Source organism: Brachyhypopomus gauderio, unplaced genomic scaffold (assembly GCF_052324685.1).
Source record: "Brachyhypopomus gauderio isolate BG-103 unplaced genomic scaffold, BGAUD_0.2 sc96, whole genome shotgun sequence".
NCBI classification, from domain to species: domain Eukaryota; kingdom Metazoa; phylum Chordata; class Actinopteri; order Gymnotiformes; family Hypopomidae; genus Brachyhypopomus; species Brachyhypopomus gauderio.
In genome coordinates, this window is record NW_027506917.1 from 953,151 (window position 1) to 977,634 (window position 24,484).

At 44.9% G+C, this 24,484-nt stretch overlaps 1 protein-coding gene and 1 long non-coding RNA gene across 4 annotated transcripts in view; one reads left to right on the plus strand and one right to left on the minus strand.

Moving 5' to 3' along the window:
• LOC143496518 (uncharacterized) overlaps positions 1-8,357 on the minus strand; it is a 91,763-nt gene extending 83,406 nt beyond the window's left edge. For 2 of the 3 annotated variants that reach the window (XR_013125626.1, XR_013125628.1), the window contains exons 1-3: positions 7,949-8,089; positions 4,965-5,139; positions 4,829-4,878 (exon numbers count right to left, since the gene is read on the minus strand). This is a non-coding gene — a long non-coding RNA (uncharacterized LOC143496518). Of the gene's footprint in view, positions 1-4,828; positions 4,879-4,964; positions 5,140-7,948; positions 8,090-8,206 lie in introns of those variants that run through there. The other variant, XR_013125627.1, reaches the window with a different exon arrangement.
• sall3a (spalt-like transcription factor 3a) lies at positions 8,172-23,940 on the plus strand. Its single transcript, XM_076992685.1, has 5 exons — positions 8,172-8,308; positions 8,522-8,660; positions 16,840-19,986; positions 20,212-20,549; positions 21,586-23,940. Exons 2-5 carry the CDS (start codon positions 8,579-8,581, stop codon positions 22,015-22,017), a joined length of 3,999 nt encoding a protein of 1,332 aa, XP_076848800.1. The 5' UTR covers positions 8,172-8,308; positions 8,522-8,578; the 3' UTR covers positions 22,018-23,940.
• Positions 23,941-24,484: the final 544 nt, after the last annotated feature.

Consider the following 24,484-nt stretch of genomic DNA (forward strand, 5'->3'; position numbering starts at 1 on the left):
TCCCTATTTCTCTTCTCCTTTTTAGCACAGCGGAACGGCGTGGGCCATCTTGTCTGCACCTTTTGTTTTATTTATTTTGGGTTTTTTTCAGTTTTGTGATTTGCTTTCCATACGCTTTTTTGTTATTGCTTGCTGCAGACGTGAATTCAGACGCATTCAAATACATATTTGCAAAAATTTCCATATTTAACCCCCCCCTCCCTTTTCTGTGGTGTAGAGCTTTTGTGTTTGGTGTGAAAAGTCTGAATGACAAGCCTTCTCTCTTTTGAAAGAAATTGTTTAAAATAATAACGTTTTGTCTTATAGTCAGACATTGTAAAGCTTGTCTGTATTCTATGATAGGATTGCGTTCATTCAAGGATATACCCAGAATACACTTCATCTGCTTAGCAGACATTACACAGAATCTTACAAATCCAAATAAAATTAGAAATTAAAAGAAATTACATAAATTACGTAAATATTAGACAGACGATACACACACACTTTCATATCTAATAACCATACACACACACACATATACACACACACTCTATACTCAGGCAGGTATAGGCCCTCTCCCAGTCTACGCAAGGGGAGTAGTGGCTGAGCAAAGACAGACCGAGATAACCAATGTCATTTACAAATGCAGGGGCCCCTACCGAGGGGCCCGGTGTGGCCCCATGCCTGTGGGCCGGACAGCTAAGTGCTCTGCACAACATCCATAAACGTTCATAGCTAATGTTTATCTCACTTCTCCCATTCGCACCCCTCTCAGCGCCGTTACGAACACGATCCGGAAAAAATATCCGATCCTCTGATTCTTGAAAAATATGTCTTAAGAATCATCGTGTTGGATATCGGTTAGAGCAGCGGGTACTCTCTAAGGGACACGGAAGAGCCCCGGCGTCACCGGGTGAACAACCACTGTGCCCCACGCGTCTGGTCTGGGAGCCGGAGGCTGTGGAGAATGTTCTAGAAAAAGGGAGTGATACATGCAACTCCCCAAGTGTGTCTGTCACCAGTAGCCAGTCTGACATGAAGCTCCCGCTCACACTTACAGGCTCAAACACAAGCGCACACACACCCCAGCTGAGGACTGATTTCACCCCTTTTTGATTTTTAAATCAATACTCCCAAATATATCAGTGTATGTGTGTGTGTGTGTGTGTGTGTGTGTGTGTGTGTGTGTGTGTGTGTGTGTGCGCGCGCGTGTGACAGAGACGTCCATGAAAGGGATGACAACATAGGGACACAGGGGACAGAAACAGAGAGAGCTGGAGTGATTATATCGTATCTTTTGCTCTTCCAGGAAACATGACAAACGTCATTGGCTGTGTCACATTCGGCCAAAGAGGATTTGAATGAAAACCTCATGAGCACTTGGAAGGCAGCTACAGGTGTGACCACTTCATTGAATGTTCCATTACAGAATGACAAAGCGAGGTATTATTTATCAGCATGACATCATCTGCGCACCTCCTGTCTAGCGCTGTGGCAGGGCCACGATCGCACCCGTTACTGTCTACAACCCTTGATGATCCAGGCACGCAGGGATTGACCCCCTGCGTGTGTACGCAGGGATTGACCCCCTGCGTGTGTAGGGGGAGTGTGGGACCGTCCCAGACAAGCGAAGGTATCCCGTGTGACGGAGCTGACCGCCTGGTCTGTGGGTTTAGGGGGAAGGTCCCCGCTGGTGTGGTGTTACTGGACAGCTCTGGGAGAGGAAGGGAGGGGAGATTTGACTCTGTCTCTGGGTTTAGCACGTCAGCTCGGCTCTCTCCCTCCACCACACACACTTAAAGATGTGTTGGCCTTTCGCTGTGGTCCAGGCTGCACTGTAGCAGTGGTGACCATAGCACTGAGAGTTACCTGCTGCATCTTTCTTCTCTGGCCACTCTCTCTCTCTCTCTCTCTCTCTCTCTCTCTCTCCCTCTCTCTCTCTCTGTCACTTTGTTTGCCATCTTCTCATTCTGTCTCTTTCAGACATACACACTCCATTCACGCATCTGGTTGCAACTGCACTTGTGTGCGCACACACACACACACACACACACACACACACACACACACACACACACACACACACACACCACATTCAATCAGCCCCCATCTCACTCCCCTACTTTTTGTCGGCCAGCCGTGGCGAGGGGAGACGTGATCGCGGGCAGACAGCTCCCGACCTTTATAAAAGGAGTTTGACACATTTGTCCTGCACGGAGACCAATGGCCATTATATGTCTGCGCAAGGCTTCCAGCACCAAGTCCAATTACACCCAAGTTGCTAATAAAATTAAAGTAACAGATTAAATCGGTCAGTTCCATTCGTCTCAATTATGTTTGATATGTCCAATCAGATCGCATTTTATTCGTGTCATGAGCCAACCGTCAGTCTCCTTATTGTCATGGGCTTCCACTTGAAGCTAATGTAAATGTGTCATGCGAATAAGTGATAAGGGAAGAGGCCACCATCTCGCAAAGTAATTGCATGTTTGGTACCTTGTAATACGGTACAATTTCTTAGAAATGTTTAGACTTGTGTGTGTGTGCTGAAGGCAGAAGCCAATAAAATGAAGCTCTGTTCATTACAAGGGAGACCAAACACCCCTCACAGATAAACACAGGCAGCTGCCACTTTGTTCAGCTCTAGCTACAAGTCTTATTATTTATGCATGTTGTTCTCCATTACAACCTTGGCAACAGGTGTGTGTGCCCATGTGTATTCATGAAAGTGCGTATCTGAATGTGGCTGCAGAGGTACATATGCCTATATATTTCCCTGAGAGAGAGAGAGAGAGAGAGAGAGAGAAACAGAGAGAGAGAGAGAGAGAGAAACAGAGAGATAGAGAGAGAGAGAAACAGAGAGAGAGAGAGAGAGAAACAGAGAGAGAGAGAGACAAAGATGCAGAAAGAGAGAGACAGACACACAGAGATACAGAGAGAGAGAGACATAAAGACAGAGAGAGAAAGAGACAGAGAGAGAGAAAGAAGAAAGAGAGTGTGAGAGAGAGAGAGAGAGAAAGAAGAAAGAGAGAGAGAGAGAGAAAGAGACAGAGAGAGAGAGAGAGAGAGAGAGAGAGAGAGAGAATGCTGCTCTTGTGTGGTAGCAGTAGGACCAATGAGTGACCCACCAGCCTGCGTCTTTCCACTTTACAGTCCGGCAGCCTAGTAAGCTTTCATCACACTGCTCGTGGCAGTGTGTGTGTGTGTGTGTGTGTGTGTGTGTGTGTGTGTGTGTGTGTGTGTGTGTGTGTGTGTGTGTGTGTGTGTGTGTGTGTGTGTGTGTATGTGTATTAGCTGATTCCACAGCACTGAGACAGAGAATTCACACATAGTTGTAGCAGAAACACCACTAGCCCCCACAACACTCCCAAACACCACTAGCCCAACACTCCAAAACACCACTCCCCGAACACTCCAAAATACTATTAGCCCAACACTCCAAAACATCACACACCCTACCCAACACTCCAAAACACCACTCCCCGAACACTCCAAAACACCACTCCCCGAACACTCCAAAACACCACTCCACGAACACTCCAAAATACTATTAGCCCAACACTCCAAAACATCCCACACCCTACCCAACACTCCAAAACACCACTCCCTGAACACTCCAAAACACCACTCCCCGAACACTCAAAAACACTACTCCACGAACACTCCAAAACACCACTCCACGAACACTCCAAAATACTATTAGCCCAACACTCCAAAACATCACACACCCTACCCAACACTCCAAAACACCACTCCCCGAACACTCCAAAATACTATTAGCCCAACACTCCAAAACATCACACACCCTACCCAACACTCCAAAACACCACTCCCCGAACACTCCAAAATACTATTAGCCCAACACTCCAAAACATCACACACCCTACCCAACACTCCAAAACACCATTCACCCAACACATCAAACCACTGCTTGCCCAATACATAAAAACTCCACTTGCCCAACACTCCAAAACATCACTTGCTAAATATTCCAAATCTTCACTCACCCCATCCAGCACTGAGAACTTGCCCCACTCTCCTGACCTAAGTCATGTTTCTAAGTAGATTTGCTGGAGACAATTCCTTAACGCCACACAGGACATGGGACAGATCTGGCGTTTAGCACCTCACAGCCCCATAACTGCTCCATCTGCTAACACGCAGCATTTCTGCATCTTTGCACAGGATAATCTTGTTATTGCAGTGTCATGCAAATGAGGCTTCATATCTTGACAAGGCAGGAAAAGAATGTCACGCACATCCCGGTCCAATCAGGAGGTGGTCCATTATGTCATAGTCTAAAAATGCACCGCTCACGTTCACCAGGGACTGGGCCTTGCGGCGACATCGTCAGCATCCTGTGTGTGTGTGTGTGTGTGTGTGTGTGTGTGTGTGTGTGTGTGTGTGTGTGTGTGTGTGTTCATGTGTCTTTGAGCATGTGTCTATGTGGGGAATCTTTAAATGGTTAGAGTAAACATAACCAGAGGTAAAACTCTGTTGGACTAACACCTCCTCTAATTCCATACTGTGGAAATGCTCATTTATAGGTGCCATATGTGTTGTTATCTCTTATTTTTAATTAGTTTATAGTACAATAAAGAATTAGTTACATTAGAAGCTGAGATAGGATCTGCACTAAGATTTATGATGCCGTATGCTAATTATTTACAAATTCGATGGTGATCAGGGGAAAAGAACAAGTGAATCAAGATACTGCGCAAAACAAATAATTAGAAGCTTCAAAGATTGCAAAGAAACGATAAATCAGCGAGTTCGTGTCATTCAAACATAGCCTACGTGTGTGCAGAGATGCTGTTCGTGAAGCTGCCGGCGTGCAACACACTACCTGCGTCTGGCATCCTGCGCGCGCGCGGCCTGCTCGGAGCACTCCTCCCGCTGTAGGGAGATAAGGTACTTTAAAAACACCGAACATACGAGAAATATTCACATTAATATTTACCCCACAGTTCTACCGCACCTACCACGTAAACCTGAAGCGGAGAACGAGTCGTGGTCTCGGAAAGCTGTTTGTTGTGTTTATTTGTGGCGAGCATCCGCGCGCGCGCTGGGACGCGCGAGCACAGCGCCCTCCCCGATGGTGAGCACCGCTTTGCGGAATGCAGGGAGTATATCCATTCAAAGGCAGTAGTCTAATTGCTAGGAACAAGGGAGAGAGAGAGAGAGAGAGAGAGAGAGAGAGAGAGAAAAGGAAATCTAGCCGAATATCCATCAGTATTTAAGTCTTTTCTCTTCCACACACCGGGTTTCCTGTCCTGACATTTAATAGACACGTGCATATTCACACTGCAGTATATACTGAAACGTCCATCCTGAGGGTATGTGAACAAAATATCTGAAGGCGTTCATTTTCAGACTTTTCAAATATATAGATATATAGATCAATGCAAGCAAAACGATCCAAAGTGCATATTAAAATTTAAAAACGCTTAATCTTAAATGTTAACTACAGACACATGTTGACGTCACCTTATAATAACGAAAAAGACTAAACAAGACGTTCCTGGTAGCTATTCGTCGAAATCCGACCCGCAAAATAAATTTCTATATGCTGCTAAACTCCTCAGATCGCCTTTTGTTGTTTAACTGTCCTCTTTCTTCCTGGCCACGCAACGTGTGTATTGGATTAGGGGATACTTTCCCCTTTACACGTCTTTTCCATCCTTTCCCTTTCATCATCAGAGAAATACAGATTAGAGGAGAGATTGTAAAAGCCCTCCACAGAGACAGATCCTCATTCCGGGCCCATTGTGATGATATTGATGATGATGATGGCCAAGTGGACAGTTTGATTTTTGTGTGCCGAGCTAGTTATAAAGAATCAATATTATATCAAGGGGTAAGTTTCGTGATAAAGGACTTTAGCTACTCCAGCTATTCATCATAAGCCTGTAGCAAGCAGATAGGTCAAAAGAAATTATATTGCACTAAAGAGAGTGCCTTCTTATCTCTCTATACCAGGGAGGTTGAGGACAAGCCGATCGATACTGTAGCAGGGCTACTCCTCGCAATTATCAATAGCTGATTTTGTCTTCCTGGGGCCGCATCTATTAATACCAGATAATAACAGCCTTTTGGACATAACTTCTAGATGGAGGGAAGGGTGGATGGGACAAAAGTTTACGCATAGAATGACCTTGCTGTCAAGGTAAGTGTCACGTCGTGCACCTTGCGACCACTAGGGAAAAGCGCACGTTTCAAACTGCGCCAGGACTGATACAGTCACACCTCGGAGTTTCTGTGCAGCGTGAGGGCACTGCGATGTAATGCAGGCGTGTATTAATACGGTCCTAATTTAAAAGAGATTAAATTCCTATAAAGACAAAATTTTTTAAAATAAAATAAACAAATTAAGTCAGCTCGTGAAATGGCGGAGATATTCTTAATCGCACCTATTTCTGTTCAAATACATTCACTTGATTCATGCAGTTAAACGTTTAGATGCATTTACTTCAAAAGACAAAAGTCACATGTTTGGACTTTTGCAAACTGAGGGACCGTGTGTGGTACGTTAGGCTGTAATTGCTCCCTGCGTTTAGTAAAAGGTGCGTCCGTGGTTGGAAAAGAGACCGAATAAAAGGCCGACTTACTAATTGCTGTTTCGAGATATTAATAGTCCGAACAGACTGCGTTCGGCCTGGCGTGTGGGATTGATTGCAGTTTTAAAATTAGAAGCAATTTAAATTCTGGTATTGTTTAGACAAATTACAATCGAAACGGTCAGAAATCATCTCCCACAGAAATGCCATAATAATGTCAGTGGCACTCCAGGGGGTAATAAATATTTGAACGCAAAGGAACTTTTCATATAAAGGGAAACATCCCCTTCGCCACATGTACCAAGTCTGTTCCCTTGATAAAGTATCAGACCGGTGACTGATACCTTTCAAAAATAAATATGTAAGTTATCTTGCCATTCGGTATCGAGGTAGGCTATAGCCTACACGAAACTCCAATTTACGACACTTGTGCCTTTTAAAAACTCTTCTTAAGGGTTGCATTCGACAAAAATTATTCTTTATGGTGTCATATTTATCTATTTTTTTTTATATTCAGTATTTTCAGCGTCATATAGTTAGTTTAATCACAATAAAGAGATATTCGGTTGTTTCTGTTTTAAATAAATTCAGAAATTCAGGTATAATTTCCATATTCAAAACAACCCCATTTCTGCCCTTTAATTCTTTGCAAGTCGTATGAATCAAGCAATTTTTTGGCTTAGGTGGTTATTTATTTAACGACGAGCGTGCTCGGTCCATCCTGAAGCAGAAAGTGAGGTGCGGGGGACGGAGACGGTGTAGTACATCCTAGCGGTGGCTGAACGCAATGGGCTGAACTTCAGCTCTAGGTTTAACTCCGTCTCACACGACACGCAGCCTGCACACGGAACCGTGGGCGCGAGCGGCAGCCGCAACAAACCTCTCCTCTCGCACGCGCGCATCGCATCGCCCGAGGACGCATCAAAGACCGTCGTGCAAGTTTTTACTGCTGCCACGTCGCCTGCATCTGCAAAACAGGACAACAGCTAACGGTTCTGATATCGGTGTTTTCTACGTACCGGCCAACGGGGAGTGGAGACCGGTTAAAGCGGCCGGTGCTGGATGCGTCGCTTTGGGAGGCGAGACTGGACCGAACTGCTTCTGGTTTAACTTTCATCTCCTCTTTTTTGCCTCGTCGCGAAAACCAACAACTTATTAAACTGCTGTTTGCGGACAGAAGACGCATCATCTCCAAAACAGGCTACTTTTACAAACTTTCACAGACTAATTGTGGCGTTAAGCTTATTCTTATGTTTACGTCGGACAAAACACAAGAAGTTATAAATATTATATGTTGTAACTGAAAAAAAGTCACAACTGAGTCCAGTTTTACTCTCAACTTTTATGAACTGGGGATGTACACCAGCAATACGTGCAACTTTTTTATGAGAGGATGATACAAAACCTACAGGCGCTCGCGCCTCGGTAACCCCGACATCAAAGCGGAGGACGGGACGGGAAGAGTGGGACGCTCGGAACCAGCACTCATGGGGTAAAAGTTATCCACAACAAGGACCCAAACGTAAAAACAACGGCACGACGACTTCTTGGGCTGGAATATGCGGTGCAAACGGCTGACGCACGGTGTGCAACAAAAGAACACGAGAACGCAATGAATCTGCAGCCCTAGAGAGGCAAAGCCCCGCGGATAAAGAAAAGAAGCTGACCTTCCTCGATTGAAGACCCCCCCAACTGCTGGGCGTAATAAGGGATTTGGTGCTCTGGAGGAGGAGGGGGAAGACAGCGGACAGAGAGACAGATAGTTTGAGGTTGGAGCAGCTAATTGCAAAAGTCCTTCCCTCATTACCATATTCAGCGTGTCCGCTGGACCTCAGCCAATCCCCCTCACACAGCACCATTAATCGCGATGCATTATTCACTATCATAATTATACACCGACATGCGCAATCCACACAACAGCAACACCAGCTAATTTCCGTAATTTTGCAACTCGACTATTTGTGAACATTTTTTTTTTCCAGTCGCGCGCTGCTGATGTATCTGCAAAAAGCAGCAGCGAGCGTCACCGAGACTGCAGCATGTCCCGTCGGAAGCAAGCGAAGCCACAGCATCTCAAGTCGGACGACGACCCTCCGATACTGGGGGTAGTTTCAGAAAATGGTAAGTTTTTTTTATCTTATGCAGAAAAAAAGTAAGATTTCTCGGGGTTTGTCAAGTTACTGAATGAACCCCGCTGGTTTGCATCTTCCAGGTTTGTACTCAAGTCCAGTGCAGCCTTCACGCATTGTGCGAAGTTGTCTCAAATAGGAACAGTAATATCGCCCTTTTCTTTAACTGTGGCAAGAGTCGTAAATAGTTTTACGCATTTATTCGTCTCAGCGCGTGCACTGAATGCAAGTTTACTTATTAACGGGCTCATGTATTAAAATGCAGTATTCAACAACACATCCAGTTTATTTAACATTCCTATTTGAAGCGATTATTTAATAGGGGACAGGTAGTTTAGGTTATATATTAACAGTTTAAGCGCAGCCTGTAGTTAAAAAGTTTGGGATATCAGACGTTTCATCTTGGTTCACAGAGACCAAGCTCAGTTAACATAAACAATGCCTCTCGGAAATATCCATCAAATATTTATCAACATTGCTAATGGACAGTCATAAACTTTGAAATTTGTTCTCTTTGCCTGTATCAAATTGTGTGCATGGCTCGTCGCTCGAAGGCTGTGTAAAGAATAGTTTTAAGGGCTTGGGGGGAAATACACTCCGGCAAAAGTACAGGTGGTCTCGTGTGGAAATACAAGAGGACTACTTCGTCGCTTATGATTTCTTAACTATTAAAATACACTCTTGGAATTACATAAACACCATCAATAGAGTAGTCTGTATTTACAATTGGGGATGCTTCTAAGACAACATAGTTGGGTAGTCACTGGAAATACACATTTGATAAAATAACTTATTTCATATACCAGAAATACCAACGTATTTGCTATATCTACTAATAATACTCAATTATACATTTTACGCTGTGTTGAAACTTTTGTTTAGCGTACTACAGGACGGCACAGCATGGCAATATTCTCATATACTCTCATATACTCATATTTATATCGTCATTAGTATTTTTCAAATTATTTTACTACATCTCGTCGGTTGGTTACTTTCTAGAATTCAGCATCTAACTACCATCTAATAAAAGAAAGAATGAAACAGGAGACAAGTTCTTGCAAACTGAGGTAGTCGTTGTTTCTTCACAGACGTCTATTGTGCTGTTTGTAAAGGATACGATTGCATATTCCCGGGTAAATTAAGTGCAAAGCGATGCTTATTGTTATGGAAATGTTTTTTGTTTACTCGACGACATGGCATTTTCACACTTCAGTTGTTTTCCATCGTCCTCGCAGAACAGAAAAAAAAGGTTCATTTGTAGTGTGTGGGTTATCTTTTAAAATAACTAAGGACAGCTATGTCGCAGGCTCTGTAAAATGACAAATTAACTACTAGAGAAAATACAGTCGTTGGTGTAATTAGCAAACATATTTAGAGAGATGTTATTAAAATTCGCATTATCATTTGTGTCATTGTTAGATATAATTTCACAATTCTAAAATATTTTCATGGTTTATTTGACTTTCTACACGCCATATGAGGGTAGTATTTTTTTTTAAATACCTCTGTGAAGTGCGATTAATTTACAAATGTTATAATATAAATATTTGTGCAGAGGTATAGAATCGATTTACATTTTGAAGCAGTTAATGTGTCTACGTCCTGACACTAGTTGTGAGTTCTGAGTTTCAAATACTGCTTTATGAAAAGGTGATTGTGCTCTTTCAGGACTATCGCAAAAATATTATGACCCTATATATCTACATACACTAAGCATAGTGTTTATATTATCTTGGATGTAACACATCTAGCGGTAATAGTTCTTGCTCTATTCGTTTCATTTTGGTACATCGCATTATATGATTTTAAATATTTGTTTTATGGCAGTAGTTAGATATATATTTCCTGAATCGCGTCAGAACTGTAAGGTTACGCTGTAGAATTTGTGTGGATTATAAAATCGACGTGTGCATTTTAAAAATCAGAATTCAACATTATCACCATGTTTTATCCTACAATACTTTTTAAAACTCTAACAGTATTACTTAAGGCCTACGTTTTCAGCTTTTAAAATTAATATTGCTTCGCAGCACTTTGTCAGTGTAGTTCAATAACCAACTCAATAAAGTATTTACATAAATAAAGTATATATAGAAAGGTGAATCCTCGACAGACTAAACCAGATAATCGCGTTGATTTAAAATGTTTTACTAAGACAACCTAAAACGTTTCCTTATTCGTTATCGGTTTAAACCATTAGCGTCCTAAGCGGTATTCACTAATGTTGTTTGCGACTCGTGATGCTGACCAAGCTAAGGAAACACGGAGGAACCGTATTGATAGTGAGGGGATGGGCTGGCCATCTCGGAGAGGCGCCTTTGGCTTGCGCAGTGCTGTAGGTTATTAGTGTTTCCTGATCCTCCACAATTCAAAGATTCTTTGTCTCACTGGACATAGCACTTGGAAGTATACATTGATACCTACAATCTGAAATCCCTACAGCAGTTCTCACACACACACACACACACACACACACACACACACACACACACACACACACACACACACACACACACACACACACACACACACACCATGATAAGAATGGCATTGAAATAGTTTTTTTTATAATGCATGTGTGAATACATAGGTCAGGTATCGACACTCGAAATGGTCTGCGAGTGTTGTGCAGACCACAGGTTTGACCATTTCTCCCGCGGTCACACCCTGAACGTGGACAGGTTTTCACGACCCGTAGTCCTGCGGCGTACAGCAGATCGCCGTGTGGGCCACCCTTCTGACCAAGCTGGCCCCCAGCACCAGCGATCCGTTTGTACTAGATCAGTAATGCAGGAACACAGCGTGTCTCCAGGTCCCGAGCAGCGCTGCGTTATTGGACCTCAGAGCTCTGATAGGTGCACGCCGCCCCGTGCCAGAACTCACTCCAACCAGCTGCTGCACTTTCGAGCTTGTTCTGTTTGTCTTTCCCGAGGGAGCGCGTTCATATTTCGGTAAACGTTTGCTGGTTTGCTGTGTGCTTTCTGTAAGATTCTCCCATCATCCCTTTCTTCAAACCTCATTTCTCAGAAGCCAGGTTTGATCCCAGTCCCCCACACACCACACACACACACACACACACACACACACACACACACACTTTTTTTATGTGTGCCTGTCTTTTGTCTGGAGTTCACATTGTTGTCAAATGTTGGCTAATAGGACTCTATTGTGCAGTGTGACTGAGAAGGTGTGAGCACATGCAGTGCCCATGAAGCACTAACCCCCCCTCCTCAAATCACCCCTGCCCCACGGCCACCTCCCCATTTGCCCCCCGACAGTGCGTCTTTGATGCCGTGCGCTGACTTAACCTTTGCCTGGGCGGCCCTGCCTAAAGCAGACGTCGGATGTCAGGTTCATAATACAATTAGTACACGTGTGCCACTGACCTTGGCAGGCGGCCTTACAAGGCGCCCTCGAAAGTGTTAACGGTGGTGGGCTTTCATCTCCGCCTGCGTCCCCTGGCCCCAGCCTCTGAGCCCCCGAGGGCCAAGGGGTCTGCTTAGAACACACACAGATCCACGCACACACACACACACACACACACACACACACACACACACACACACACCCACACACACACACACACACACACACACACACACACACCCACACACACACACACACACACACACACACACACACACACACACACACACACACACAGGGTGGGTTTGTCTGTAGACATGAACACAAGCCACTGTCTGCCTCCCCCTTCCTGTATTATGCTTAGTTAATACCTGAGCTAAATATTCCTAACACAGTGTTTGCTTATGTACACTACTTCATTTGAAAGCTCTTTTCAAAGCTTAACACCACAGGCATATAACAGGTAGGAAAGTGTAGTGTTAAGAGTCTTGCTCAAGCATTCTTATTGGTATAACAGAGAGCATTTGCCCAGATTGGGTTTGAAACCCAGTCCCCTACAGGGGGTGGCAGCATCATTACCCACTACACCACACCGCCCGTGTGCTTCTTAGCTGTGGGACGTAGCTCTGGAGAATGAGAGGGACCCCGGGTAACTCCCAACCTCATTGCGGCCTGCGTTAGCTTTTGTTCGAGCCGTTAGCCGACGGTGCCCTGGGCCAAGGTGACGACACGATGTGTGAAGCCCTCTCACTGGAGCTGCGTGAGCGCCAACCCCCGGGTCACGGCGGCCGCTAGCTGGGGGGGGGACACGGCGCGGTCGAGAGTCCCTGCCAGCCAGAGTGTCGTTGCCGAGCGGCGTATCGCTGTCGCTGCGCTAACAAACCGCTAATGTTCCTGCCACGCCACATCTGCGCCCCGGCGATAAAGCCCTCTCTGTTCAGGAGGGCATAGAGTGCTTACTGTACCACGAGGGCAGAGGTTGGGCAAGCCATCTCTTACTCCGTCTCTCTATCTGTCACTAACAACCACCCTTTCTCTCTCTTTCTCTCTCTCTTTCTCTGTCTCTTACCCTCTTCTGCTTCTAAGCTCATCTTCGGTCTTTCCTGTCAGAGGCGGTGACTGGGCTGGTGCTCTCTGCGGGGTGGCTGGCCTGTGAAACCAAAAACGAAGTAAAAAAAAAATGCTATAAGAGGGGAACAAAGATTTGTCAGTGAAAACAGTGATGAGAAAAGACCCTTCAGACAGTAAAAAAGGAGGGAGGGGGGAGAGAAGGGGGGGGGGGGCAGTGGAAAAAAGTGTCATTCACACAGGAATTTCTTAACATTGTTAAAATCAGCAGGCGTGTGTATCCCCTCCTGCCTGGACCTATAGAGATTCATCTCTCTCTAAAAGATCCCAAGCTTGCCTAAACACTTACAAGAATGCTTTTAATGTAGTTAAGGGGGCGGTGGTGGTGGTGGGGGGGGGTGTTGGTGGTAGAAGACGACAGAGTTATAGATTCCCAGAGAGGATACGGATTAAAACCCTCCATGCTGCTTTCAGCCAAAGAGTCAGGAAGTCTTAATGTCATCTGCTGACGTCTCATTGTTATACTGAGTTATTTGGCTTTAATGGGATCTTGCACAAAAATGGCTTGCGTGAGAGGGTACTGACAGCTTTTCTTCTTTGAGTAGGTTATTTGACCTTTGTGTGTGTGTGTGTGTGTGTGTGTGTGTGAGAGAGAGAGAGAGAGAGAGAGAGAGAGAGAGAGTCGTTGCTATGATACATGCTTGGGTGTCACACTTTAAACGATTATTGGACATGTTAAGCAATGAGGGGTTTGTCATTTCTGTATGCTCTTCCCAATACATCATGCTCTTTAGTTCTTTGAATTAGCTGAGAGCTTGCAAACTCTATCTGATATAATATACAAGATTAGTGGTTTCAGTTAGCATGCCAAAGATTGCAAAGCAAGATAGTGGATACAATGATTCAAAGTGTACAATCCTCCTATTGATTCCACGGGGCTTCATATTTGCATCTGAGTAAAGGGAGGACTCTTAAGAGGATGAAAACGCATCGGATTTTTCAAAATGCCTCCGTTTCTCTCGCGTGGTAGAAGAATCAATACCACCTTCTCTCACACATACTCTTATGTCTCACTCTTACACACGCATCCCTCTCTCTCTCTCCTTCACACACACACACACACACACACACAACACACACACATCGCAATATAAACACAAATCTTTCAGTGTTCAGGTAAAACTGGTTAAAATGGATGATCTCAAAGCCAAAAATGAAATTATAGATGAACCTTTGTTAGACTTAAGTGCATTTTTATAATGTCATTATATAATACCTTCATAATTCCTTATCTTACCTTTATCTTATTTCTGTATAATATTTCTATTAATGTTCACAGTAGTAACTATTTAGAATTATTCTGCTGTGAGTTTGAGCGAAGACTATTGTGCGGTATTCTGTCTGAAAGATGTGCATTTTGTCAAGGAAGCATCTCTGCTTCCTGGAAAGACAAAAGCAATAACGCTAATTTTCTGTTAATGATTATTCGGTCCAAACAATGACTCCAAATGGCCTGACCTTTCACCCTTCTGTTATGGAAATGAGGACCAATGTCAGTGGGACAGCAAGATTTTCTTGGTCAGTACATTTATTTCTAGCGTCGTGTATTTGCTGGTCCCTTTTTCCAGCATCTGTACTGTTCATATTTGAGCGTTTGAGTCCTTGTGCCGTTAAACTACAGTTAATACAACAAAAGGAAACAAAAGAAAGGTGTTTGCTTTGCTGTAGTTATCAATGTCTGGTGTTACACGTTTAATGAACTATACCTGAACATGGATTGTAATGAAATGAGTCATTGTTGTTAGTACAGGTTCTGAGATGTAAGAACTACTCTTGCTGTTTTTAATTCTGATTGCTAATACAGAACACAACAATGGACTTCACTAGCTTGACCAGTGCCTTCCCACAGTTACCAGTGCCTTCCCACAGTTACCAGTGCCATACCACTGTTACCAGTGCTTTCCCAATGGTCAAGGGATGCGGTGTGCTCTCAGATTTGACTGACCTCCGTTTCTTGTACACTTACAGATTTTTTAAATGCCATTTGTGTCTGTGTGTGCGTATGTGTGTGTGTGTGTGCAAGTCCTTGAGTGTGTGTGCGCGAGTGTGTGTGTGTTTGAGAAGGTGTATATAAGGTTCAGTGTTGGACCTAATTATGCTGCCTTTTTATTATTTATTTAGAAGGATATTTTAAACATATCAGATGAAGAGATGAGCTGATGGACAAGACAAAGGCTTTAGATGCAGACATGCGCTTGTTTTTGAACAACAGAATTATTCATTTAGACTTACGACTAAATTCAAACAGATCCGAAGCTTTTTTTTACTTACTCTCATGGGTACAATGTGGAAGTCAGTAATCGGAAGCTGATCGCAACAATGCTATAAAATTTGAATGTCTTGTCACAAATAATTAACTCATAATGTTACATGAGGAGCATGTGCTTTCTCGTTAGACTAATCATCTCTCGTTACAACCCATCAATCTAAAGTCGTCCTCGTCTGCAAACTGCATAGGTAGCAAGAAAAAAAAAAATCTCTTCTTCCTCCTGCTTGTGTAATCACGTCTTCTGGCATAGCTGGCAGGGTCTCTGAAGTGAAGCAGTTCTATGTAACAAAGTAGCATGCTTACTCCATGGAGATAATTAACACACACACACACACACACACACACGCATACACACACACGCGCGCACGCACACACACACACAGACACGCACACTCACACACACACTCTTTCATTTGAAAAGTGCCGATCAGCCTGGTCTTCACGGTCCGGACAGGGGCTGCGTTTGCGTGCCCCGTGCGGTCACATGACAGCTATATGCAGCAGAGGAAGTGGCTTCCAGCAACATATGAAACTAATAATCACCATTTCAGCAATGGCAGAAGTGTGTAATTTACTGGTGCAGAGAGGATGGAGCAGACAGACAGAGAGAGAGAGAGAGAGAGAGAGAGAGAGAGAGAGAGACGGAAAGGAAACATATATACGCACATAGGAAGGACGGTAACAACTATAACACCGAGTTACTATAGATTTCTCATAGAGCGGCACTGTGTGTTGCGTAATGAACATTGTTTATTCTTCACATTTTACTCATGATTTTTCTCATGGGATAAAAATATACAGAACCTCCTTCTGCAATTATAGGGCCTAAATTGTGAAGTCGGGCAACATCAAGAAAGCTGCTGGTAGGCTGATGAGCTGTTAGACTGTGGTGAAGGTGAAAAGCAGAGGGTACGCGTTACCCTAGCAATGCTAAACGAAGAGGCTTAGGCGTTTGAAATTCAGGTGGAAATGAGGTAGCTTGATAGTAGAGGTGAATCCTAATAGGGTTATCAAAGACCTTATTTGTACTCAACAGGCACAGCAGCTGTGAATTGTATGAAAATATTGGAAATCAATACCTAGTATGGAATTTCATTAAGCGGCAGTATCCACAATTGATAGGGCCTCATAATTTGATGGATTGCACAAAGAAAATTATTAGCTGCCTGCATGGAGAGGAATGAAACACACCAAACTGGGCCCTGAGAATTGGTGAACTACGGCGATTTGTTCAGAATAGAAAAAAGAGGAATATTGATTTTAGCTATGGTAAGAAGGAGGGGCAAAAAAAAGCATGAAAGGTTAAATCTTTGCCAAGGCGTTGTGCTGAGAAATGTGTTGCATGTCTGTAGATTACTTATTCATTTATTCTGTGCTCTCCTCACTCTCTCCCTCTCCCTCTCAGTCTCAGGTGAGGTGTTGGACGATGCCGACAGCGGTAACGAGAGTCGCAGTGGGAGCGAGGAGACGCACGTGTGCGAGAAGTGCTGTGCCGAGTTCTTCAAGTGGTCCGACTTCTGCGAGCATCTGAAGAGCTGCACGAAGAACACCCTGGTGCTCATCGTCAACGACAATGAAGTCACGGCCGACCCGACGCAGGAGTACCCGGCCGAGCCCTCGCCCGTGCCCAGCTGCCCGAGCGAGCCGGGGGACAGCGAGGAAGCGGGAGAGGGCCGGCACACCCCGGGCGAGGTGGACGAGGGGGCCGAGGTGACCCTGGAGCGGACGGCCGCCCTGGACAAGGAGGACGAACCCATGGAGGTGGAACTGTCTCCCGAGAAAGCGCTGGACCCCGAGGATCCGGACGTGTCGCCAAAGCCGGATGTCAGCCTACCTCAGCTGGAGGGCGCGGCCTCGTCTTCGGCGGCGGGATACAACATGCCCAGTACCAACGTCACGCTGGAGACTCTGCACGGAACCCGCGTGGCCGTGGCGCAGTTCTCCCAAAGCTTCCGTGGGGCGGTGGGCGGCGGCGTGTCCACCATGGCCATCCCCATGATCCTGGATCAGCTAATGGCTTTGCAGCAACAGCAAATCCACCAGCTCCAGCTGATAGAACAGATTCGCAGCCAGGTGGCGCTAATGAACAGGCAAACTCCAGCACAGTCATCCGTCAACCATCACTCACACCACAGCACGAGCGCCGGATCTCCGGCAGCTCCATCCGCCGGACTTCCCACAATGCCCAGCCAGCTCCAGCTGCATGGGTTCATTACACCACCTGTGCACCAGCTGCCTATCAGGGTGCCGCCCACTTTGAATGGCCAGGGCGCCACCTCCTTGTCCTCCGCTTTGGAAGGGAGCCACTCCCATGTCTCACAGACGAGTGGCCAGCTGTCCAGTTCTGTAATGAACAGCAGCTCTTCAACCGGTTCTTCATATCCACCATCCAGCTGTAGCACGGGCCCTTCCCTGCTACCACCCAGTTCGGTCACAAGCAGCACCACCAACGGCACCAACAGCGCTGCTGGAGCTGGAATCGGTATCAGTGGCAGTGTTCCCCTCCCAAGAAACACCTCGAGTCCACCCACACTAACCCACGGAAGCCTCCTGAGCTCCCCTTCCAACCTCCCCCTGATTCCTCACAGTTCCTCGAGCAGCGTCATCTTCCCCAACCCACTGGCCAGTATCGCTGCCACGGCCAACGCGCTCGATCCCCTGTCCGCCCTGATGAAGCATCGCAAGGGAAAGCCGCCCAACGTATCGGTGTTTGACACCAAGCCCAGCTCAGATGACCCCTTCTTCAAACACAAATGCAGGTTCTGCGCCAAGGTCTTTGGAAGCGACAGCGCTCTGCAGATCCACCTCCGCTCCCACACTGGTGAAAGGCCCTTCAAGTGCAACATTTGTGGCAATCGTTTCTCCACAAAAGGGAACCTGAAGGTCCATTTCCAGAGGCACAAAGAGAAGTATCCGCACATTCCAATGAATCCCTATCCGGTGCCTGAGTACTTGGATAATGTACCCACCAGCTCAGGTATTCCTTACGGCATGTCGTTGCCTCCTGAGAAGCCTGTGACCACATGGCTGGATAGCAAGCCTGTTTTGCCCACTGTTCCCACCACGGTTGGACTTCAGCTTCCCCCAACCCTGCCCAGCATGATAGGGGGCTACGGAGATTCGCCAAGCCTCACCCCCATCAGCAGGTCACCACAGAGACCGTCACCGCCCTCAAGTGAATGCGCTTCCCTGTCGCCGAACGTTCTCAGCACGGAAGCCAGCACAACCCTCACTTCGGCATCTCCGCAGCCCAACGCGGGGAGCGACGCCCCTCCGGTTCTGAAGCCAGAGGGGATCCATTTGCCACCCAACTGCACCACCAGGCCTGGGGAGACCGTCGTGTCCACCGCCACTATGACCCAGGTCGCGCTGTCGGCCACAGTCACCACCACAACCACCGCCACTACTCAGATAACAGACTCCAACACCCCTCCGTCCGCCGCCTGTCCTCCCTCCCTCCCGATGCTCTCGGATCAGTTCAAGGCCAAGTTTCCCTTCGGCGGCCTCCTGGACTCTATGCAAACGTCGGAGACCTCAAAGCTGCAGCAGCTGGTGGAGAACATCGACAAGAAGATGACGGACCCAAACCAGTGTGTCATCTGCCATCGTGTGCTCAGCTGCCAGAGTGCTCTCAAGATGCACTACCGCATCCACACTGGCGAGAGGCCCTTCAAATGTAAAATATGCGGCCGAGCTTTCACCACCAAGGGCAACCTGAAAACGCACTTTGGGGTTCATAGGTCCAAGCCTCCCTTGCGGGTGCAGCACTCCTGTCCGATATGTCAGAAGAAGTTCACGAATGCCGTGGTTCTGCAGCAACATATACGCATGCACATGGGCGGGCAGATTCCCAACACGCCTCTGCCCGAGGGTTTCCAGGACATGGACGCAGATTTCTCCTTCGACGAGAAGAGCATCGATAACATGAGCAGCTATGACGACGAGCTCATCGACGAGATGGAGCAGGCCATGGAGGATGACGTGGACGTTAAAGACGGAGAGGTGGACCTGTCTAAGCCGACGCTTTCATACGGAGACTTGTCTCCCGGTTGCTCTCCCCCGAGCTCTGTTATCTCCAGCATCGCTGCTCTAGAGAACCAAATGAAGATGATCGACTCCACGGCAAACATGAGCCGCGCCTTCGGCCTGAAGCCCTCCGAGAACGGGACCGGCATCGGCGGGGAAGGCGGAGACGTGTTCGCCAACGACTCGTCGTCTGCCATGGGAGACCTTGAGAGTCACAGTGTTGGCAGTCCCGCCCTGTCGGAGTCCTCGGGCTCCATGCAAGCCCTCTCCCCGGTGCACAGCCAGCCGGAGAGCCACTGCTCCAGGTCTCCAGGCCTGGTCAACAACAGCGGGGGCAACTCAGAGGACGCTCAGGACTCCAACACAGCGACTGCAACGGTGAAGTCGGAGAAGTCTGAGACTCCATCACCCGGCTCCGTTCCAGCAGAGCACGCAGGCGCGTTAGACCTCACGGCTGCCCAGACCAACAGGCCTTATATTAAAGAAGAGAACCAGTTCAGCATGATGTTCTTGGGCAGAGACAGAGGTAGGCAAGGCACTTTTATCACAAGGCACTTTTATATATGCATGAGTTGTATTTCCATAAATGCATATTCTAAAAAAAAGCACATTATTATTACTGTAGTTTACAATAAGGTTTTAAAGTAGGCTCCTCGCTCGAAACGGCAGCTTCGGCAGTCCGGAGTGAGCGCTGTAATAGCAGGTCTCTTTCCTTTTTCGTCTGTTACGTTTCCTGTTTCCTCTCGTTTAGGTTTAAGCGCTCCGAGTTTGATGAGCGCGGCGCCGAGCATGGTGAAGCTTGAGATGAACGGACACGGCAAGCCGCTAGCGCTGAGCGAGGGCGCCCACCTGCACATGGGCCTCCAGATGCCCGCCACCGCCCCCCAGACCAACATCAGCCCCGGCCTCACGCCCATGCTGGCCCCGCCGCCCCCGCGCCGGACACCCAAGCAGCACAACTGCCAGTCCTGCGGGAAAAACTTCTCGTCCGCCAGCGCCCTGCAGATCCACGAGCGCACACACACGGGAGAAAAACCCTTCGCCTGTTCCATCTGTGGCAGAGCCTTCACCACGAAGGGCAATCTCAAGGTAGGGCCAGACCTGTGTGTGTGTGTGTGTGTGTGTGTGTGTGTGTGTGTGTGTGTGTGTGTGTGTGTGTGTGTGTGTGTGTGTGTGTGTGTGTGTGTGTGTGTTTTTAAGGAACTGTCTTTTCTGTGTTTCTACATTTTTTACGCATGCTAGATATAAAGCATGCGTAAAAAAATATATAATATAATATAAAAATATATATTTTATACGCACAAAGTGTTTGCTGAATTAAGGTCGCTAATACAATTTCACCATGGAAAATTTGTAATAGTAAAAGTATCAGTAAAATAATGATAATTAGATTTATTTGTGGACATCCAGCCTCGCTGGAATAAGAGCAGCAGTGGCATGTTGAATTCTGAATCTCTGACAAATGATTAAAACTAGCATCTCTGTTATTTCATGCTTTGTGCTGTTTTCTATTGTGCTTTCTCATGTTAACATTGATATTTAAAATTGTTTAACATTAGCTAAATTTATTAACACATATAAGGTATTTATATTTATATTATTAATTTAATATTATATATTTATTTTGAATTTTATACATATTTGAATAAAATAGAATATAACACAGATGAACTAAATTACAATATTTATTGTATTATATTGTATTTATTTATAATTACAATATTTACATTATTTAATCATTGCAGTGAAATTGATAATGTCTGAAGGACAACAAAAAAAATAAAAATTAGCATGAATGATTGAGGTACACAGATTGGTCTAAATCTTTTTAAATTTGAAAATAAGAATGGAATTGAACAATATATAAATAATATGTGCTAAATATAATAATAATTATTACTATTATATGTTTTATACTGTATTTCTATTTAAGAATTTATTAAGTTAACTAGTGATTCATATGGTTATATTTTTATTTTTATTTAATAAAATTTTTTAATTTCAATAAACATTTGTTACAGAATCACTGAATTTTTATGTTATTTTTTTATGAATTCTGCAAAGAACATGGGACTTTGAGCACAAAGCACAGGGGACTTCTTTAACATCTGACCTCTGTCTGCAGGTCCACATGGGGACCCACATGTGGAACAACGCACCAGCGCGAAGGGGACGTCGTCTGTCGGTGGAGAACCCCATGGCCCTGCTCGGGGGCGACGCCATGAAGTTCAGTGAGATGTTCCAGAAAGACCTGGCGGCTCGGGCGATGAATGTGGACCCCGGATTCTGGAACCAGTATGCAGCCGCCATCACCAATGGCCTGGCCATGAAGAACAATGAGATTTCCGTCATTCAGAACGGTGGGATTCCTCCACTGCCGGTCAGCCTGGGCGGGGGTGGAATACCCTCTCTAGGGGGCATGTCAGGGGGCATGGAGAGGGCACGCACTGGGGGCAGTCCTCCAATGACCGGCCTAGAGAAGACGAGTCTGGAGATGGGACCTGGACGCCCTTTCTCGAGGTTCATGGAAGACAGCAAAGAGATTGGAATCAATTAATGAGGACAACATGGAAGGACAAACATGTGGGACAAAAATGTGGGACAGACGTTTGGGACAAACATGTGGAAGGTTACTCTTTATCTAGTTTGATCGTATGTACTATATTATGTACAGCTGAAGTTTGATCTTCTGTTTGGTTTTGGGTCTATGATATTCGATATTGAGTAGAGCTAATTTCTCATCCTCCCGTTTCCAATGTTTCACCCATGAAGAAAAACTCTCTCATGTTTGAGAATCTGTTGTCTTGCAAGATTTGCATGGTACTTATCGGTTCTTATCAGTTTCATTTGACTGCTTTTAAGGACTATGTCACAAAAAAAAGAAAAGAAAAATATCTTTACTCAGTTAATATGGGTAAGTCACTAAGTCATGAGAAGAGAAAAGACACGGGGCTGTCTTTGTGTGGACAGACTGACTGATGTTTACCTGGTGACAGTGTTTTAAGGTACAAGAAGTGGGAGTACGTGAACCTGAAATACATCGTCGTAGTGTGCGCATATTTGTTTTTTTGTTTTTTTGATCATGAAGTAGATACTTGATGGAAAAAAAGTTTGAACTATTTTAGTCTTTGCATTTAGTCTCTTGGCATTGTCTTCTATTAATGTCCGGTGTCTTTAGTATTTATAATATTCACAAAATGCGGGTATAAGAAAAATCTATTTAATGGCCCCAACATTTTATTGACCATTCTTTTCTAAACTTTAGACTTCTATGATGGCTGTCTCTTTCAATAAAGTGAAAAATGTCACTTCCTCCGACCAACGCAGACACATTGTGAAGTTTTATTTGGGTATCTAGCACACATTGGAACAGCAGAAATGGTGCACAGTGACAGAGCCAGAGGGTACAGAACTGTTGCCTTCACACACACACCTGCTTTTAACCTTTGTAAAGAAAAGAGACAGAGATATACTTATTGTGTATAGAGTACAGACAAAACTGGTATGCATATTTTGTAACATGAAAAAAAAGATATCCTGATTCGAGATTTGTCATGTTTGTGAATGCACTTTTTAAAGGAACGGTCTTGTCTGTGAGTTGTCATCTGACTGAACTCTCTCAATTTCTCTCTTTCTCTTCCTTTCTTTCTCTCTCTCTCTCTCTCTCTCTCTCTCTCTCTCTCTCTCTCTCTCTCTCTCTCTCTCTCTCTCTCTCTCTCTCTCTTTGTCTTTGTCCCTACGACTCTCCCTCTCTCTCATTTTGACCGTGGGATTTTTACACGAGAGTCACTGGGAGGTGTGGAACAGGGGGAGGGGTTGAGACAGTTACAGTCGCATCTAAAACTCAAATAAAATTGTGAGAACGGATTGTGTCTGCTTTAATAGCGTTTGTCCGATCACTTTTCAACATCTTTGTCCGTGTATATGAATCTTAAATGACATGGCATTGGAGAAACAGTATTAGAACTGAAAAAAAAGTTCTGAATGTTTATTTCAGTGTTGATTCTGAAAACTAGGTTAGCATTAGCATAAAATAATTTTATTTAATCACAATGGTGACTTTTGAATGATACACTCTTGAAATTTGGGGAAAGTCATTTTATTGTGTAAAACTTGAACTAACAATGTCAGGCGTACAACTCCATATTTATTTACCTTTGGTACTATGCCTCATACACAGCAAGGCATAAAACGGTCTCGTATAACTGTGTAACTGTGTGACAGAATCAGTTGAGTTAATTCCGTTGGACAGTATGGACATGTTCAAAGGGGGAGATTTTTAAAGACTGCTGAACTGGACGATGGTGCAGTCTCAGGCACGATGGCCCCTGGAGGCTCTGGGTGCCAAACAGGTTCCTCCTTGCATTCCAGTGGTAAACAAAGAAATGCAAGTAAAATTACTCACATTTGTGATGAAATACTGAGTGACTATAAGTGAAGATGCATTTCACTGACAAAATTAAAAATGGTGGAAAAAGCATTAATTACAGTGTATGTTTTAATATGTTGTTCAATGTTGTCTTTCACTGTTGTATTTAATTTATTTGCTATTTTTAGATCTTTTAAAAACCTAAAAACACTTACACACCAGATAAGCACACACATATGCACACTCATAATGCACACACACATCTGCAATATTTCTTACACTATTCAAATCTGCAAGAAAACAAAACGGTTTGCTGGTTTATAAATGGCTCTTATTTTTATTATTATTAATATTAGTAGTAGTATATTAAATATATATCATATTACCGTCACAAATTTTATTATTATTTTTACATTAATAATATTATCAACATCATTATTATTCTAATTTATTCTAATTATCATTAGCAACATTATTGATGTTATTGTTGTTTGTTTGTTTATTAGTTTAATAATATGAATATTCAGTGTTTTTCAGTTCACTGGGCACCACTACATTTCTGTTGCTACTTCACGAGTAGCCGCCCGGTATCTGAGACTCAAAGCTCTGCTTAGCCACGTCAAGCACACGTCATGTCAATACTCATAGATCTCAA

Coding starts and splice junctions, on each gene's coding strand:
- sall3a (XM_076992685.1), top strand. CDS start 8,579: ATGTCCCGTCGGAAGCAAGCGAAGCCACAGCATCTCAAGTCGGACGAC. Junction 8,661..16,839: donor GGGGGTAGTTTCAGAAAATG/GTAAGTTTTTTT, acceptor TCTCCCTCTCAG/TCTCAGGTGAGGTGTTGGAC. Junction 20,550..21,585: donor CCACGAAGGGCAATCTCAAG/GTAGGGCCAGAC, acceptor CTCTGTCTGCAG/GTCCACATGGGGACCCACAT.